Here is a 17041-nt window from a genome sequence, read left to right on the forward strand (position 1 = left end):
CTACAGCAATAAACAACTGAAGGAACATCCTCAGGGAATGGTGATTCCATAATTTTTGCCAGGGGTTATATATATATATATATCAAGCATGTAGCCAGCGAAAACTTAAAAAACACGTGCAAATATGTATAAACTTCTAGTTGGAAGGTTCCTTTCACAGGTGCCTTCCACAGGCGCTGCTGTGCTAGAAATAGTGCAAATCAATATTAAGCATGTGACCAGTGAAAGTCCAAAAAAGACGTGCACATAAACATATAGCAGTTCTCAGTTGATAAGTTCCTTTGAAAAGTGCTGCTGTGCTAAAAAAAAACATATACTGCTGTAAACAGGTGCATACGGGATCCACAACCCCCACCCCCCCTTATGGTTGAACTCACCTGATCCAATGGACCCCCAAGCAGTACTGTATTGCGGGTCAGGTAGGCTTAGTATGGTGAGCGGGGTGATGAAAACGCCAACTCCTGGGTGCGATCCTTCCTGGGGTGTTTTCAGGCACAAACATATGGAGGAAGAGCCCGCATAGTAAAGTACGTCTTGTTTAATTAATTAATGAATGAATTAATTAAAATCAATCTTTACAAAGTTGCAATCATAAAATCAATCTTTACAAGGTTCCAAGGTGGAGGGCAAAACGGATGAACATCAATTACCAGTCCATTAATCAATAGGTTCTCTGCAATTGAACGGGCATCGGACGTGATGTCACAGGGGGCGTTATCAAAGTTGTATTAGTAATGAAAAAAATTTATTTGGTAAATTATGTATCATTTTGTTGTATTTAACGCAGGTGGAAGAAAAAGACAACGCGACATTTGATGAAGTCACCCATAAAAGGAATAAACATGATTATCACCAGCTTAAAAGCCAGCAATCAAAATCATACCTCGGAACAAGACTCTGTAAGACAAGAGAAAAATGGAATGATGATACTATATGCAGTTTTTCTGTTTTTTTCTGTTATTGGCTTGGTGGGAAACCTTATCGTGTTTTCGTACCTTGGTTTCAAGATCCAGAGGAACAAATATACAGTCTACATTATGAATCTGTCAATGGCTGACGCCATCTTGGAAACAGTCGCTATCATGGCTTTGATAGCCAATATCATTTCGAACACTAGTAATAATGAGATAAAATCTTTTAATTTATCCTTGACTGTATTGTATTTCGCCATGATCTATACTGGGATGTATCTCCTCACAGCCATCAGCACGGAAAGATGTATTTCGGCCCTGTTCCCCATTTGGAATACTGTTCACCGCCCTCAAAATCTGTCCACCATTATGTGCTGCTTTGCGTGGGCCCTTGGAGGTCTGGAAAGTCTTCTTGATAACTTTGTTTGCGGACCTGATCTTCCAGATGATAGGACATTAAAGTGTGTGGTTATTGGTGTGATGGATTTCACTTTAGCTGTTGGGATCTGCCTACCGCTTATGGTCATTTCCACTTCCATCCTGCTCATTAAAATAAAGACGACCTTCCGGCAACAGTATCCGCCGAAACTCTACATCATTATCATTGTGGCTGCTATTATGTTCACGTTATCTGTTTTGCCATTAAATACTATAAGTCTTTTGTTACTCTGCAGGCTGGTGCCACCAAATTTAGTACCAGTCAAAGCATTTATTCCTAGCGAATATTGGGTGATAGTTAACAGTGCGATTAATCCTTACATTTATTTCCTTGTTGGAAAAATATGGAACCAGGGGACTTGCTGCTCCATAAGAGATACTCTACATAGAGCCTTTACTATTGACATTGATGATTGATAAAAAACAGAGCAGACCAATAAGTAATGCAGATTTATCCAGTCCAACCTTTAAACCAAAGGACCTGTATTCTCCTTCACTTTGGACACTGCTGAATGATCAAAAAAATGGATAAAGAAAACCCAAACCTAATTATAACTCAAAACAAGCATGTAACTCCAATTACAACCCAACAATAACCCAACCAACTCTAAACAAAACCCTAATCTAACCCTTGGCCCTAATCCCTCAATCAGTCCTAACCCTACCCAACCCTGAACCTCAGTCCCAATTCTCAACCCAACTCAACTTTTCAGCCCTCATTTTTCACCCATATCCTAACCCAGCCTCAAACCTAATCCTTAGCCAAAATTCTTCACCTCGTTTTAATCCAAACTTTTTCTTATGTTACCTTAACACTTGATCATTACCCAATAATCAGGGCTTTTTTCCCCTCAGAATAGGTGCAGGAACTTACTTGCCCTAGCTAATTCCCTGCCCCACCAAGAAGCATCCTTTGTGCTGTTGGCTGCTATTTAGGTTGAAATGTGGCCCCCTGACTGGTCTCTTGGCTCTAACTGCCAAAGCACTGGTAGATCACAGCTATGGTGGGTGGGGGCTATGTAATGTAAAACCCATTGTATACAGAGTGCACTGCAGCATTCAGAAGTACTGTCCCCAACAAATCTGCCTTGTCCTCCCCAAGCAAAAATCCTACCTACCTCATTAATACATATTAACCTAACCATAACCACTAACCCTAATTAAATTGTTGGGGGGGGGTTGGGCCTCACGAAGATAACTGAGGGAGCATTCAGATAAGGTTTTTTTCTGGTTATCTCAGCTTTACTGAATTGCCCTTAGGACACTTATCATTTAAGGGGCACCTATTAAGCTCCCATTGAGCGCCAATGAAAGGGGAGGTAGAGGGTTATGTATTACCACCACGGACTACCAAATAAAGGGGAGATGGGGGTTAATTATCTCTGTCACTGTCTGACCCCCACGGAATAGAGTGGGGTAGTGGGGGTAGGGAAAATTTTTACTGCCACTGGCCACCCAACGAAATGGAGAGTTGGTGGGTTAATTATCACTGCCACCAATGTAAAAAAAAAAAAAAGCAGTATTCATTTTTACTGCTACAGACCCTCAAAAAAAGAGTGGGGTTTAGTTATTACTCCCACTGACCATCAACGAAAGGGAGATCATTACTATTGCCACTGACCACCAATGAAAGTGGGGGTTAATAACACTGCCACTAGGGGGATCTTTTATATTGTTGCCACTGACCACCAATGCTGTGGTTTAGAAATGCTCCGATGACACTGTTGGGGGGTTGGTATTACTGCCATTGACCACCAGTGAAAGGGTGGGTGGTGGGTTAATTATCACTGCCACTGACCACCAATGAAAAAAAGGGTATTTATTATCACTGCCACACATCACCAATGAAGGGATGGGGCGGGTAGTTATTATCTTCACTGACCGCCAATAAAAGAGGGTTGTTATTACTGCCACCGACCACCAATGAAAGTGGGGGTTAATAACACTGCCACTGACCACTATTGAAAGGTGGGTCTCTAATATCGTTGCCATCGACCACCAATGCCGTGATTAAATAATGCTCCCACTGACACCAATGTTGGGGATTGCTATTACTGCCACTGACACCAATGTTGGGGGTTACTTTTACTGCCAGTGACACCAATGTTGAGAGTGACACCAGTGATGGGTCTTATTTTACTCACAGTTTCTGTTCAATGTACCCCAGGCCCTATTTTGTCTAAAATATAGCAAAGCAAACTTGGCCACAAGTGGTCATTTTTCTTCTTATTCTTTTCAAGAAGACCCTCCTAATAATTTTTTCGCATATTGGCTACTATGTATATGTTATGTTCAGAGATGCTAAATAAGAGTTGAGCGTAGTACGAACTCTTCCACAGCTCACAATGTTGCTTTGTAAATATATATTTTTTTATCAGTTTCACCACGTTTGTTCCTTTTACTCCATAGAATACCTCTATAGTTCTGTACTTGGAACATAACACCATTTTTACCTCTAATAGGTCTACAAAAACACATTCACACAGTCAAAGGGACTTACTATCCTAAGTCGCAGGCACTGTGGTGTAAAAAACAAAAAAAAACAAAACAAAAACATGAGTGCTAGTTGTTTCAAAATTTCTATAGCTGCAACTTATTGGAGGAAGAGTAAAAGTGGAGATGAGTACCCACAGGTTACATAGTTACATAGTCAGGTTGAAAAAAGACACATGTACATATAGTTCAACCAATAGAAAGCAACAAAGTAACACTTAACTTGTGGTTCCACTCTTTAAATGCCTGAAATCACCTCCTGCCCCAGACACCTCCTGGCTGAACTACAAGTACCTCCGTAGGTGGTCTGGTCTTCATTTACTTCAACATCTCAAGGAAAGGGATTAGATGACCATTGGAGCTTCAGGTGGTAACTCATTTCATGACCCTGCAAGCAACATGGCCATGTGGGCGGCTTGATGTGGACCAAGCTGGAACCAGTTGTTTTCTGTGTTGTCTCTCATTGGAACTCCATTAAAACTGTGTTGTGTCACCATTGGAACTCCATTGGAACTGTGTTATCTCTCCATTGGAACTGTGTTGTCTCTTCATTGGAACTCCATTGGAACTGTGTTGTCTCTCCATTGGAACTGTGTTGTCTCTCCATTGGAACTATGTTATCTCTGCATTTGAACTCTGTTACTGCCACTGACACCAATGTTGAGAGGTACTATTACTGCCAGTGACACCAGTGATCGGTCCTATTTTACTCCCAGTTTCTGTTCAGTGTCCCCCAGGTCCATTGGAACTGTGCTGTCTCTCCTTTGGAGCTCTATTGGAACTGTGTTGTCTCTCTATTGGAACGCCATTGGAACTGTGTTGTCTCTCCATTGGAACTCCATTGGAACTGTGTTGTCTCTCCATTGGAACTCCATTGGAACTGTGTTGTCTCTCTATTGGAACGCCATTGGAACTGTATTGTCTCTCCATTGGAACTCCATTGGAACTGTGTTGTCTCTCATTGGAACTCCATTAAAACTGTGTTGTGTCTCCATTGGAACTCCATTGGAACTGTGTTATCTCTCCATTGGAACTGTGTTGTCTCTCCATTGGAACTATGTTATCACTGCATTTGAACTCTGTTACTGCCACTGACACCAATGTTGAGAGGTACTATAACTGCCAGTGACACCAGTGATGGGTCCTATTTTACTCCCAGTTTCTGTTCGGTGTCCCCCAGGTCCTATTTTGTCTAAAATATAGCAACACCAGGGGGTAATTTCCACGCTACAAACCAAAATTGGGCCCGATTTTTGGCTGGATGTGGACCAAGCTTGAATCAGTTGTTTTCTGTGTTGCCTCTCCATTGGAACTCCATTGGAACTGTGTTGTCTCTCCATTGGAACTGTGTTGTCTCTCTATTGGAACTGCATTGGAACTGCGTTGTCTCTCCATTGAAACTCTTGTGAATTCTCCAGATGCTTAAACAGTTGCACATCATTGTAGACTCCACATCTTTGCTAAGATAATGACAATGGGGAACCATGCTTGCACAATCTGTACTGGTATGGCCACTTGTAGAAGGGGGTAATTGCCACACTACAAACCAAAATTGGGCCCGATTTTTGGCTGGATGTGGACCAAGCTGGAATCAGTTGTATTCTGTGTTCTCTCTCCATTGGAACTTAATTGGAACTGTGTTGTCTCTCCATTGGAACTCCATTGGAACTGTGTTGTCTCTTCATTGGAACTGCATTGGAACTGTGTTGTCCCTCCATTGGAACTCTATTGGAACTGTGATGTCTCTCCATTGGAACTGCATTGGAACTGTGTTGTCTCCATTGAAATGCATGCATGGCCACTTGTAGACTCAATCAGTGGCACATGTGTCAATGTAGACTAGCCACTGGGAGATAGTTGCCACCCAATAACAGGAGGTGCCTGAACAAGGACCTTCATGGCAGGATCATCAGGGGTTATTTTAATGGGAACTGCAGATTTAAAAAGCATTTTTTGAATTCCATTACAATGTTAAAGCTTCTATGAGATTTTGGTGATTGAGTTCATACCCACTTTAAGCAGTTTGTGGATGTCTTCCTCAAAATGGTTTTGTGCATCCAGCTCTGGGCTTGCCACGTGTCTTTAGGTGGCCATCATGGTAAACAGCAGGGATAAATAAGACCCCCTCGATGATCCTAGTTAACAGCAGGAAGAGAAACCATAATGGGAAAAGGATACATCACACAACAATGTTAATAATAAAGGAGACTGTATCGTTTTTATATATGGAAGAACTAGACCATAGAAATATGTTTATAGCCACCCCATGACAACCTATGGCTTGGAAGACCCGTCCAGACTTCATCCTACCACTCCACCCCCTGTCATCTTCATACCCCTGTACCCCTCTGCCAGCTTCCTACCACTCCACCCCCTCTCATCTTCACCCCCCTGTACCCCATGTCTGACATCCTATCACCCCACCCCCTGTCATTTTCAACCTCCCCCCAGTACCCCTCTGCTAGCTTCCTTCCACCTCACCCCCTGTCATCTTCATCCCCCTGTACCCCTCTTCCAGCTTCCTACCACCCCACCTACTATAATCATCATCATCCCCATACCCTACTTCTGACATCCTACCACCCTGCCCCCTGTCATCAACATCCCCATCACCCCCCTGTACCCCACCTCTAGCATCCAACCATCCTATCCCCATCATCATCCTCATCTTCATCCCCCCTGTTCCCCACTGTCATCATCCTCCCCCTCTGCTGACATCCTACCACCCCACCCCCTGTCATCATCACCCTGTATCCCACCTCTGGCATCTTACAACCCTGCCTCCTGTCATTATCATCCACATCCCTCCTGTACCCCACCTCTGGCATCCTATCACCCTACCCCCTATCATTATAGGGGAGATATCTCAGCCTCTCATCCCAATGCTGCCACCATCACCCTAAACTGTTTCCTGTCATCCAACCAACAGTACCCCAACAATTGCATCACACACCACATAATTACCGCTTACCCAGTGAACGGTAATTATGTGCTGTAGCCCCTATCAAACAATCAGTGAGCATTAATAATGTGCAATAACCTCTAGCAACCAATCCGAGAGTGATAATGATAAGCAGTAACCTATAGCAGCCAATCAGTGAGCAGTAATGATGTGCAGTAACCTAAAGCAACCAATGGGTAAGCGGTAATTATGTGCAGTAACCTCTAGCAACCAATCAGTGAGTGGTAATGATGTGCAGGAACCTCTAGTAACCAATCAGTGAGCCTGAAGCAATAAGTGAGTGTGAACCAGATCTTTATGTTTACATTATTAACATGTTTTTTTTTAGATAATTCTGTGTGTGTTTTTTGGGATGTTGGGATGGAGAGTGAAATTGCTGGGGTGGGGGCAGGAAAATGTTTGCCCAGGGTCCAATCAATAATAAAGATGGCCCTGGTGTCCCCAGGCTGGTGGGGTGAGCGGGCCGGCACACACTTGGGTAAAGCCATGGAGGTTACAACCAGCTGTAACACCCCCCCTCACACGGAGAACATCTTATTAGCTGCAGGCAATAGCAGGCTCTACCGCCATCCTAGCCTTCACCCAAAGCCGGAACCACATTGCATGGCAGGAGTTGTAGTTCTTCACACCACATACTAGACTTGGCCCTCCAGTGCCTGCGCTCTGCAGAGACTACATCTCCCAGGATGCACTGCAGGGCGCCAAAAGCGAATATGTCAGCTTCTCCTGCTTTTAGTAGGGGACAGAGGGGTGTATAGAGGAATTATCTGTCTGCACTCTGTCTGTGGAGGGATTGTCTGTGGCCCTAGTGTTGGGTGGCTGCTGCAGCAATGTGGCATTACCGTGTTGTATCATGTCTGCAGCCTCTGGCCATCTCTTGTTTCATGTCTACAGCCTCTGACCATCTCTTGTATCATGTCTGCAGTCTCTGACCATCTCTTGTATCATGTCTGCAGTCTCTGACCATCTCTTGTATCATGTCTGCAGCCTCTGACCATCTCTTGTATCATGTCTGCAGCCTCTGACCATCTCTTGTATCATGTCTGCAGCCTCTGACCATCTCTTGTATCATGTCTGCAGCCTCTGACCATCTCTTGTGTCATGTCTGCAGCCTCTGACCATCTCTTGTGTCATGTCTGCAGTCTCTGAGCATCTCTTGTGTCATGTCTGCAGTCTCTGAGCATCTCTTGTATCATGTCTGCGGTCTTTTCTGCAGTAATTTCTATCGCTCTAATATTTTTTTCAGTTATGGGAGTGAGTGGGGCCTCATGTCTAAGTTTTGCCTAAGGCCTCACAAAGCCTAGAGCCGCCTCTGATGTACTTCACCATTTTCTCCTCCACCAGACACCAAACCTTCCTTTCTAGAGAACTGGATGCCCATCACGGTAACCAGGCATAAATGTGTCTGCGCCAACTTCACCTCACACATAATTGTGAAGTATTGTGTAGAAAAATATTTTTACCTCTAATTCTTTTCAAGTTATATATTTTATAATAGTAATTTATTGTATTGTATCGTATCTTTTATAATAATATTTTATAATAAAACTGATTATAGTAAAATAATTGCTGTTCTTTTAACGCTTTCTTTCTGGTTTCCAAAAAAAAAAATTGTTGCACCAAAGATTACCGCTGGCCCTATTGTGAGGTCTCTATGTGCCGAAATGTTTGCATTTCACAAACAATGCAGCAGAGATTACTCCTTTTTCAGCATAAGGAATAAGACTCCTCATGTTTTAGCACAAGGTGTGAGACTCCTTGATGACGAGAGGAGACAGAGGAACAACGTTTATAAACAATATTACTTTGCTTCTCTCTATCTCCCATATGATCAATGTTTATAAACAATGTTACTTTGTATCTCTTTAACTCCTGTCTGATCAATGTTTATAAACAATGTTACTTTGTATCTCTCTATCGCCCATCTGATCAACATTTATAGACAATGTTATGTTGAAAGTACATGAGAAAATCCGGACAGCCGCACTCCAGGAAGATATAATTCAAAAACCATTTATTGTAAATTCAGGAGCATATAGCATATAAGACACTGTGGCAGAAGGTACAGGCAATCAGCTAACGCATTTCGCACTTATGCTAAGTGCTTACTCATAGCTGAGCCTTCTAAGAGGCATTTTTACTGTCCTGCAAACTTTAGGGGGGCTGGACTGTGACCAATGGGAGAAGAAAGTGTCCTGGAGTAAATAATGTCCCATCATTGGTATTAGTGGGAGGAATAGTGCCCCTTCATTGGTATCAATAGGGGGAATAGTGTCCCATCATTGGTATCAATAGGGGGAATAGTGCCCCATCATTGGTATCAGTGGGAGTATTAGTGCCCCATCTTTGGTATCAATAGAGGGAATAGTGCCCCAACATTGGTATCAGTGGAAGGAATAGTGCCCCATCATTAGGATCAGTAGGAGGAAGAGTGTCCCATCATTGGTGTCAGTGGAAGTACTAGTGCCCCATCATTGGTATCAGTGGGAGGAATAGTGCCCCAACATTGTTGTCAGTGGGAGGAATAGTGCCCCATCATTGGTATCAATGGGAGGAATAGTGTCCCATAATTGTTGTCAGTGAGAGGAATAGTGCCCCATCGTTAGTATCAGTGGGAGGAAAAGTGCACCATCCTTGGTATCAGTGGGAGGAATAGTGCCCCATCATTGGTGTCAGTGAGAGGAATAGTGCCCCATAATTGGTGTTAGCGAGAGGAATAGTGCCCCATCATTGGTGTCAGTGGGAGGAAAAATGCCCCATCCTTGGTATCAGTGGGAGGAATAGTGCCCCATAATTGGTGTCAGTGAGAGGAATAGTGCCCCATAATTGGTGTCAGTGAGAGGAATAGTGCCCCAACATTGGTGTCAGTGAGAGGAATAGTGTCCCATCATTGGTGTCAGTGAGAGGAAGAGTGCCCCATCATTGGTGTCAGTGAGAGGAATAGTGCCCCATCTTTGGTATCAGTGGGAGGAATAGTGCCCCATCATCTGTGTCAGTGAGAGGAATAGTACCCCATCATTGGTGTCATTGAGAGGAATAGTGCCCCATCATTGGTATCAATGGGAGGAATAGTGCCCCATCATTGGTATCAATGGGAGGAATAGTGCCCCATCATTGGTATCAGTGGGAGTAATAGTGCCCCATCATTGGTATCAATAGAGGGAATAGTGCCTCATCATTGGTATCAATGGGAGGAATAGTGCCGCATCATTGGTGTCAGTGAGAGGAATAGTGCCCCATCTTTGGTATCAGTGGGAGTAATAGTGCCCCATCATCTGTGTCAGTGAGATGAATAGTACCCCATCATTGGTATCAATGGGAGGAATAGTACCCCATCATTGGTATCAGTGGGAGTAATAGTGCCCCTTCATTGGTATCAATGTGAGAAATAGTGCCCCATCATTGGTATCAGTGGGAGTAATACTGCCCCTTCATTGGTATCAATAGGGGGAATAGTGCCCCATCAATGGTATCAGTGGGAGTATTAGTGCCCCATCATTGGTATCAATAGAGGGAATAGTGCCCCGACATTGGTATCAGTGGGAGGAATAGTGCCCCATTGTTGGTTTCAGCAGCAAGAACTATGCCATACTGTTGCTCACAGTGGGGGAAATAATGCCCCAAGGGCGAGATAGAAGCAAGCAAAGGGCCACAGTTTGGGGACCACTGCCTTAAAGCACAGCTAAACCCTAAACTGAACAATTGTTTCCTTCATTTCACTCACTGCCTAGTAGGTAGTTAACTGTTATTACTGAGCCAATCAGCTGCGGCTGGGACAATTCCAGCAGCTGCCTGTACTGTATACAAAAGGATGGGGATACTCCTGACATCATTGACCTAATAGGGAGTGCAGCTGCAGGGCAGGGAATCTCGCACTTCACAGCTCATTGTCCCGGCACTGACGGCTAACGTCTTGGTTTGGCCAAACACGTATCCGGACTGAACCCGGAGTCAGACCCAAGGTCACATCTAGTGATGAGGGATGATGAGCTTCAGGTTTGGGTTGAACAAGAATTTGACCTTCACCCACCCAGCCTGACCACAGCAGGAGGTTGGTCATTGGGTGCTACCATCGCCAACCTCTGAAGACCTGACTTGTTGACTCTTCTTGGTTTATGCTGATGTCTTCTCTGCCACTTCTCCAAGAAAGATCTGCTTCCCTTTCTGAATACACACTCTTCTGTTTTCCCAATTGTTTTATGAACATGTTGTATGTTTGTGCTTCACATAACCAGTTCCCTCTCTGGCCTCGCATGACCCTAATGACAGCTGATATGCGTAGAGACGTCAGCTGGAAGTAGACCTCGCTACCCAGAAACGAAGGACCAAACCTTCTGAAGAAACAGGAACCGCCCAAACCTGACTGTGTTCATTAATAACAGAGTGCAGATGCACAATAGGTTACTATAAGCACAAAATAATAAAAAAATAAAATAAAAACATTCTTAAAGGATATATATATCTTTGTTCTCCAATAAATAAATAAAAGTTGGTCTTCACACCTGGCTGAGTCAGAGCCTCCAACTCCAAGAGTCATATAATGATTATTTGTGTACAGCACGTGGTAGGAAATGGACATCTTCGATTCGTTCAAATTTCTGAATCACAATAGTAACAAATTTCAAGGAATCTGAAATAAATGATAATATAACGAATCATCCGAATTCGAAAGTGAGTTCAAATTCAAAAGGGAAACATACTGCAATCAATACAGTGAGGTATAAAAGTGAAATAAGATAATATATAGATAGGAAAAAAGGTTTGGGACTTTAACCACTTCCGGACCGGTACTTTGGCGCTGAATACCGTTGTTATGGCAGCAGATAGCTGAGATAACCACTGGTATTTTTAAAAACAGCGGGTGGTCCACTTTCAGATAAAAGTGGTCTCTGCGGCGGATTCGCCACAAGATCACTTTTATCGGCGGCGGGAGAGGTGCCCCCCCCTCTACAGCCGTATCCTGGTCATCTCCGCTGCTTACTGGAGCTGTCAGTAGCGGCAGAGACAATCCTTCCCCTCAGAAGCTGGAAGTTGAGTGAGGGAATGATGCCCCCCCCACTCAACTCCATACCATTGGATGTAATTGCCAGACCATTGTTCCTAATTTTTACTGACAGTCTACTGACTGGAATGGTACCAGCTGATTGGAGAAAAGCCAATGTAGCACCAATATTTAAAAAGGGCCAAAAATGCATCCCTGTGAATTACAGACCAGTTAGCCTAACATCAATAGTATGTAAACTCTTGGGGGGGATGATAAGGGACTATATACAAGCAGTGGCGGCTGGTGAAGTTTTAGGATGGGGGGGCGCCAGACCCCACCCTTCCTTTTTGACCCCTCCCACTTGGTGAAAATGGGCGTGGTTTCAGCGAAATAGTGGGCGTGGCTCTAAGGTAGCGTGGTTAGCGTCTGAGATGAACGAGGGATGGAGGGAGAGGGAGAGGGAGAGATGGACAGCAGGCCTAGATCCTACACAACAATAGAAATGTGTATTCTAGAAAGTTTAACAATCAGCAGATAAAGATACTCCAAACACCTGGTGTTAGCGCTTCAATCATCCCGGCACCATGGTTGTTATGGTGTCAGGATGATTGAAGCGCATTATTACTATTATTACATTGTAATATAAAATGAAATCATTCAACTCACCATAATGCAGAATCAGTGGGAGCCCCGAGTGTGTCACTAGCCACGTCGCCTACAACCAGATGCCATCAGGTGTCCCCAGCAGTCCGTCCTTACATGCAGCCTGTGTCACATCAAATGCAGCCTCTGTCACATAAAATGCAGCCTCTGTCCCCCCAAATGCAGCCTCTGTCTCCCCAAATGCAGCCTCTGCCCCCCCCCAAATGCAGCCTCTGCCCCCCCCCCAAATGCAGCCTCTGTCCCCCCCCCCCAAATGCAGCATGCCTGTATCCCATTACATGCAGCATGCCTGTGTCCCATTAAATGCAGCCTCTGTTCCCATTAAATGCAGCCTCTGTTCTCCAAAATGCAGCCTCTGTCCCCCCCAAATGCAGCATGCCTGTGTCCCATTAAATGCAGCCTCTGTTCCCCCAAATGCAGCCTCTGTCCCCCCAAATGCAGCCTCTGTCCCCCCCAAATGCAGCATGCTTGTGTCCCATTAAATGCAGCCTCTGTTCCCCCAAATGCAGCCTCTGCCCCCCCAAATGCAGCCTCTGTCCCCCCCCAATGCAGCATGCCTGTCCCCCCCAAATGAAGCCTCTGTCCCCCCCCCAATGCAGCCTCTGTCCTCCCCCCCAAATGCAGCCTCTGTCCCCCCCAAATGCAGCATGCCTGTGTCCCATTAAATGCAGCCTCTGTTTCCCCAAATGCAGCCTCTGTCCCCCCAAATGCAGCCTCTGTCCCCCCCCCAAATACAGCCTCTGCCCCCCCCCCAAATACAGCCTCTGTCCCCCCCAAATGCAGCCTCTGCCCCCCCAAATGCAGCCTCTGTCCCCCCAAATGCAGCCACTGTCCCCCCCAAATGCAGCATGCTTGTGTCCCATTAAATGCAGCCTCTGTTCCCCCAAATGCAGCCTCTGCCCCCCCCCAAATGCAGCCTCTGTCCCCCCCCCAAATGCAGCATGCCTGTCCTCCCCCAAATGCAGCCTCTGTCCTCCCCCTCAAATGCAGCCTCTGTCCCCCCCAAATGCAGCATGCCTTTGTCCCATTAAATGCAGCCTCTGTTCCCCCAAATGCAGCCTCTGTCCCCCCAAATGCAGCCTCTGTCCCCCCCAAATGCAGCCTCTGTCCCCCCAAATGCAGCCTCTGTCCCCCCCAAATACAGCCTCTGTCCCCCCCAAATGCAACCTCTGTCCCCCCAAATACAGCCTCTGTCCCCCCCAAATACAGCCTCTGTCCCCCCCCAAATGCAGCCTCTGCCCCCCCCAAATGCAGCCTCTGCCCCCCCAAAATGCAGCCTCTGTTCCCCCCCAAAATGCAGCCTCTGCCCCCCCCCAAATACAGCCTCTGTCCCCCCCCAAGTACAGCCTCTGTCCCCTTACATCAGAGTTGCCATCAATGTCCCCCCACAGCATGTGTCCCCATCAGAGCCCCCCACAGCATGTGTCCCCCACAGCAGGTGTCCACCATCAGAGCCCCCCACAGCAGGTGTCCCCCATCAGAGCCCCCAACAGCAGGTGTCCCCTTTAGAGCCCCCTCACAGCAGGTGTCCCCTACAGCAGTTGTCTCCATCAGAGTCTCCCCACAGCAGGTGTCCCCATCAGAGCCCCCCACAGCAGGTGTCCCCCATCAGAGCCCCCCCACAGCAGGTGTCCCCATCAGAGTCCCCCCAAAGCAGGTGTCCCCATCAGAGTCCCCCCACAGCGGGTGTCCCCCATCAGAACCCCCCACAGCATGTGTCCCCCATCAGAGCCCCCCCACAGCAGGTGTCCCCATCAGAGCTCCCCCACAGCAGGTGTCCCCATCAGAGCCCCCTCGCAGCAGGTGTCCCCCATCAGAGTCCCCTATCAGAGCCCCCCACCAGAGCCCCCCACAGCAGGTGTCCCCTTTCAAAGCCCCCCACAGCAGGTGTCCCCCATCAGAGTCCCCCACAGCAGGTGTCCCCCATCAGAGTCCCCCCACAGCAGGTGTCCCCCATCAGAGCCCCCCACAGCAGGTGTCCCCCAAAGCAGGTGTCCCAATCAGAGTCCCCCCACAGCAGGTGTCCCCATCAGAGTCCCCCCAAAACAGGAGTCACCCATCAGAGCCCCCCACAGCAGGTGTCCCCATCAGAGTTCCCCCACAGCAGGTGTCCCCCATCAGAGCCCCCCCCACAGCAGGTGTCCCCTTTAGAGTCCCAGCGGTACTTACCTTGGGTCTCCTGCGGTGTCCTCCTCACACTGGCACCAGCATTCTTCCTGTTTTCTCTCTTGGGCGCAATGAGAGAGAGAGGCAGGAAGTGACATCTGACTCAGAGCAGATGTCAATTAAATCTGAAGTGCCGAGTAGCTTCTGCACGGCGCCTGTAGTATCTATTACTATGGCCGGGCGGAAGCTACTCGGCGCTTCAGAAAATGCCACAAGGCGGGCTAAACGCCCGCAAATGCAGCGCCACGTCTGCAATCTCGTGATTGCATAGACGTGGCGCTTCCTATAAGTGCACTGTGTCCGGCGTCGCACTGTGTCCAGCGTCCGAACACAGTGCACTTAAGGACCTTTTTTTTCCTTTTTTTTTTTTTTAAAGGGCCAGTAATAAAAAAAAAATTGTTTTTTTTTTGCTGCCTGGAGGGGGGGGGGGGGGGGGGGGGGGGGGCAGCGCCCAGGCGCCCCCTATGGACGGGCCGCCACTGTATACAAGATTTTAGTAATAAGAACGGTATCATTAGCAGTAATCAGAATGGATTCATGAAGAATCGTTCTTGCCAAACCAATCTATTAGCCTTCTATGCGGAGGTGAGTTGCCATCTAGATAAAGGAAGGCCCGTAGACGTGGTGTATCTGGATTTTGTAAAATCATTTGACACAGTTCCCCATAAACGTTTACTGTACAAAATAAGGTGCGTTGGCATGGACCATAGGGTGAGTACATGGATTGAAAACTGGCTACAAGGGCGAGTTCAGAGGGTGGTGATAAATGGGGAGTACTCGGAATGGTCGGGGGTGGGTAGTGGGGTCCCCCAGGGTTCTGTGCTGGGACCAATCCTGTTTAAATTGTTTATAAACGACCCGGAGGATGGGATAAACAGTTCAATCTCTGTATTTGCAGGAGATACTAAGCTAAGCAGAGCAATAACTTCTACTTTTTTTTAAATTGCATTCAAGTGTAAATGTGAGATCCGAGGTCTTTTTGACCCCCCAGATCTCACATTAAAGAGGACCTGTCATGCTTTTTTCCTATTCCAAGGGATGTTTATAACGGTGCATATTTTTACCACTTATCACTGTAATAATGTCACTGCTTCCCCATAAAGTGTCAAAAGTGTCAGTTAGGTGTCCGATCTGTCTGCCGCAATGCCGCAGTCCCACTAAAAATCACTGATCGCTGCCATTACTAGTAAAAATAAATAAATAAATAAAAATGCCATAAATCTATCCCTATTTTTTAGATGTGATAACTTTTGCGCAAACCAATCAATATACGCTTATTGAGATTTTTTTTTTACCAAAAATATGTAGCAAAATACATATTGGCCTAAACTGATGAATAAATTAGTTTTTTTACATTTTTTAGGAAATGTTTTATAGCAGAAAGTAAAAAAAAGTTTTGTGTGTTTTTTTTCAAATTTGTCGTTTTTTGTTTTTGTTTATAGCGCAAAAAAAATCAGACACCCTCTAGCAGAACACCTTGTCCCTATGTTGATGTTGCCTCTTCCCCACAACCTTGGCCTGGCCAATGGGAGTATTCTGCTGGGGGGGGGGGGTTATCAGAATGTAGAAGACCACTTCAGCCCCGGAAGATTTTACCCCCTTCCTGACCAGAGCACTTTTTTGCGATTCGGCACTGCGTAGCTTTAACTGACAATTGCGCGGTCATGCAGCGTCACAACCAAACAAAATTGATGTCCTTTTTTTTCCCCCACAAATAGAGCTTTCTTTTGGCGGTATTTGATCACCTCTGCAGTTTTACGCTATAAACAAATAAAGAGCGACAATTTTGAAAAAAAAAATGCAATATTTTTTTTCTTTTTGCTATAATAAATATCCCCCAAAAATATATAAAAAAATTTTTTTTTTTTCCTCAGTTTAGGCCGATATGTATTCCTCTACATATTTTTGGTAAAAAAATCTCAATAAGCATATATTGATTGGTTTGCTACAAAACAGGGGATAGATTTATGGCATTTTTATTTATCATTTTTTTTTTTGCTAGTAATGGCGGTGATCTGCGATTTTTATCGGGACTGCGATTATGGCGGACACGGACAATTTTGACACATTTTTGGGACCATTGGCATTTTTACAGTGATCAGTGCTATAAAAATCATTGATTACTGTAAAAATGTCACTGGCAGGGAAGGGGTTAACACTAGGGGGTGATCAAGGGGTTAATTGTGTTACCTAGTGTGTGTTCTAACTGAAGGGGGGAGGGGACTGACTAGGGGAGATAACAGATCTCTGTTCATACTTTGTATGAACAGAAGATCTGTCACTTCTCCCCTCAGAGAAGGGAAACTGTGTTCACACACACAGATCCCGGCTCTCCGTGTGCCCCAAGCGATCGCCCACTTGCATCAGCTCCATGGGCGAGCAGGGGGTGGGCGCGCGCCCCCAGTGGCCACAGCCGTGCCATTC

The 17041-nt window shown here is 45.8% G+C and overlaps 1 protein-coding gene across 1 annotated transcript; it reads left to right on the forward strand.

Moving 5' to 3' along the window:
• The first annotated feature begins 842 nt into the window (after positions 1-842).
• Positions 843-1766, forward strand: LOC141102516 (mas-related G-protein coupled receptor member H-like). Its single transcript, XM_073591449.1, has one exon. It carries the CDS (start codon positions 843-845, stop codon positions 1764-1766), a length of 924 nt encoding a protein of 307 aa, XP_073447550.1.
• Positions 1767-17041: the final 15275 nt, after the last annotated feature.

This window comes from Aquarana catesbeiana, linkage group LG07 (assembly GCF_042186555.1).
Source record: "Aquarana catesbeiana isolate 2022-GZ linkage group LG07, ASM4218655v1, whole genome shotgun sequence".
Lineage (NCBI taxonomy): Eukaryota > Metazoa > Chordata > Amphibia > Anura > Ranidae > Aquarana > Aquarana catesbeiana.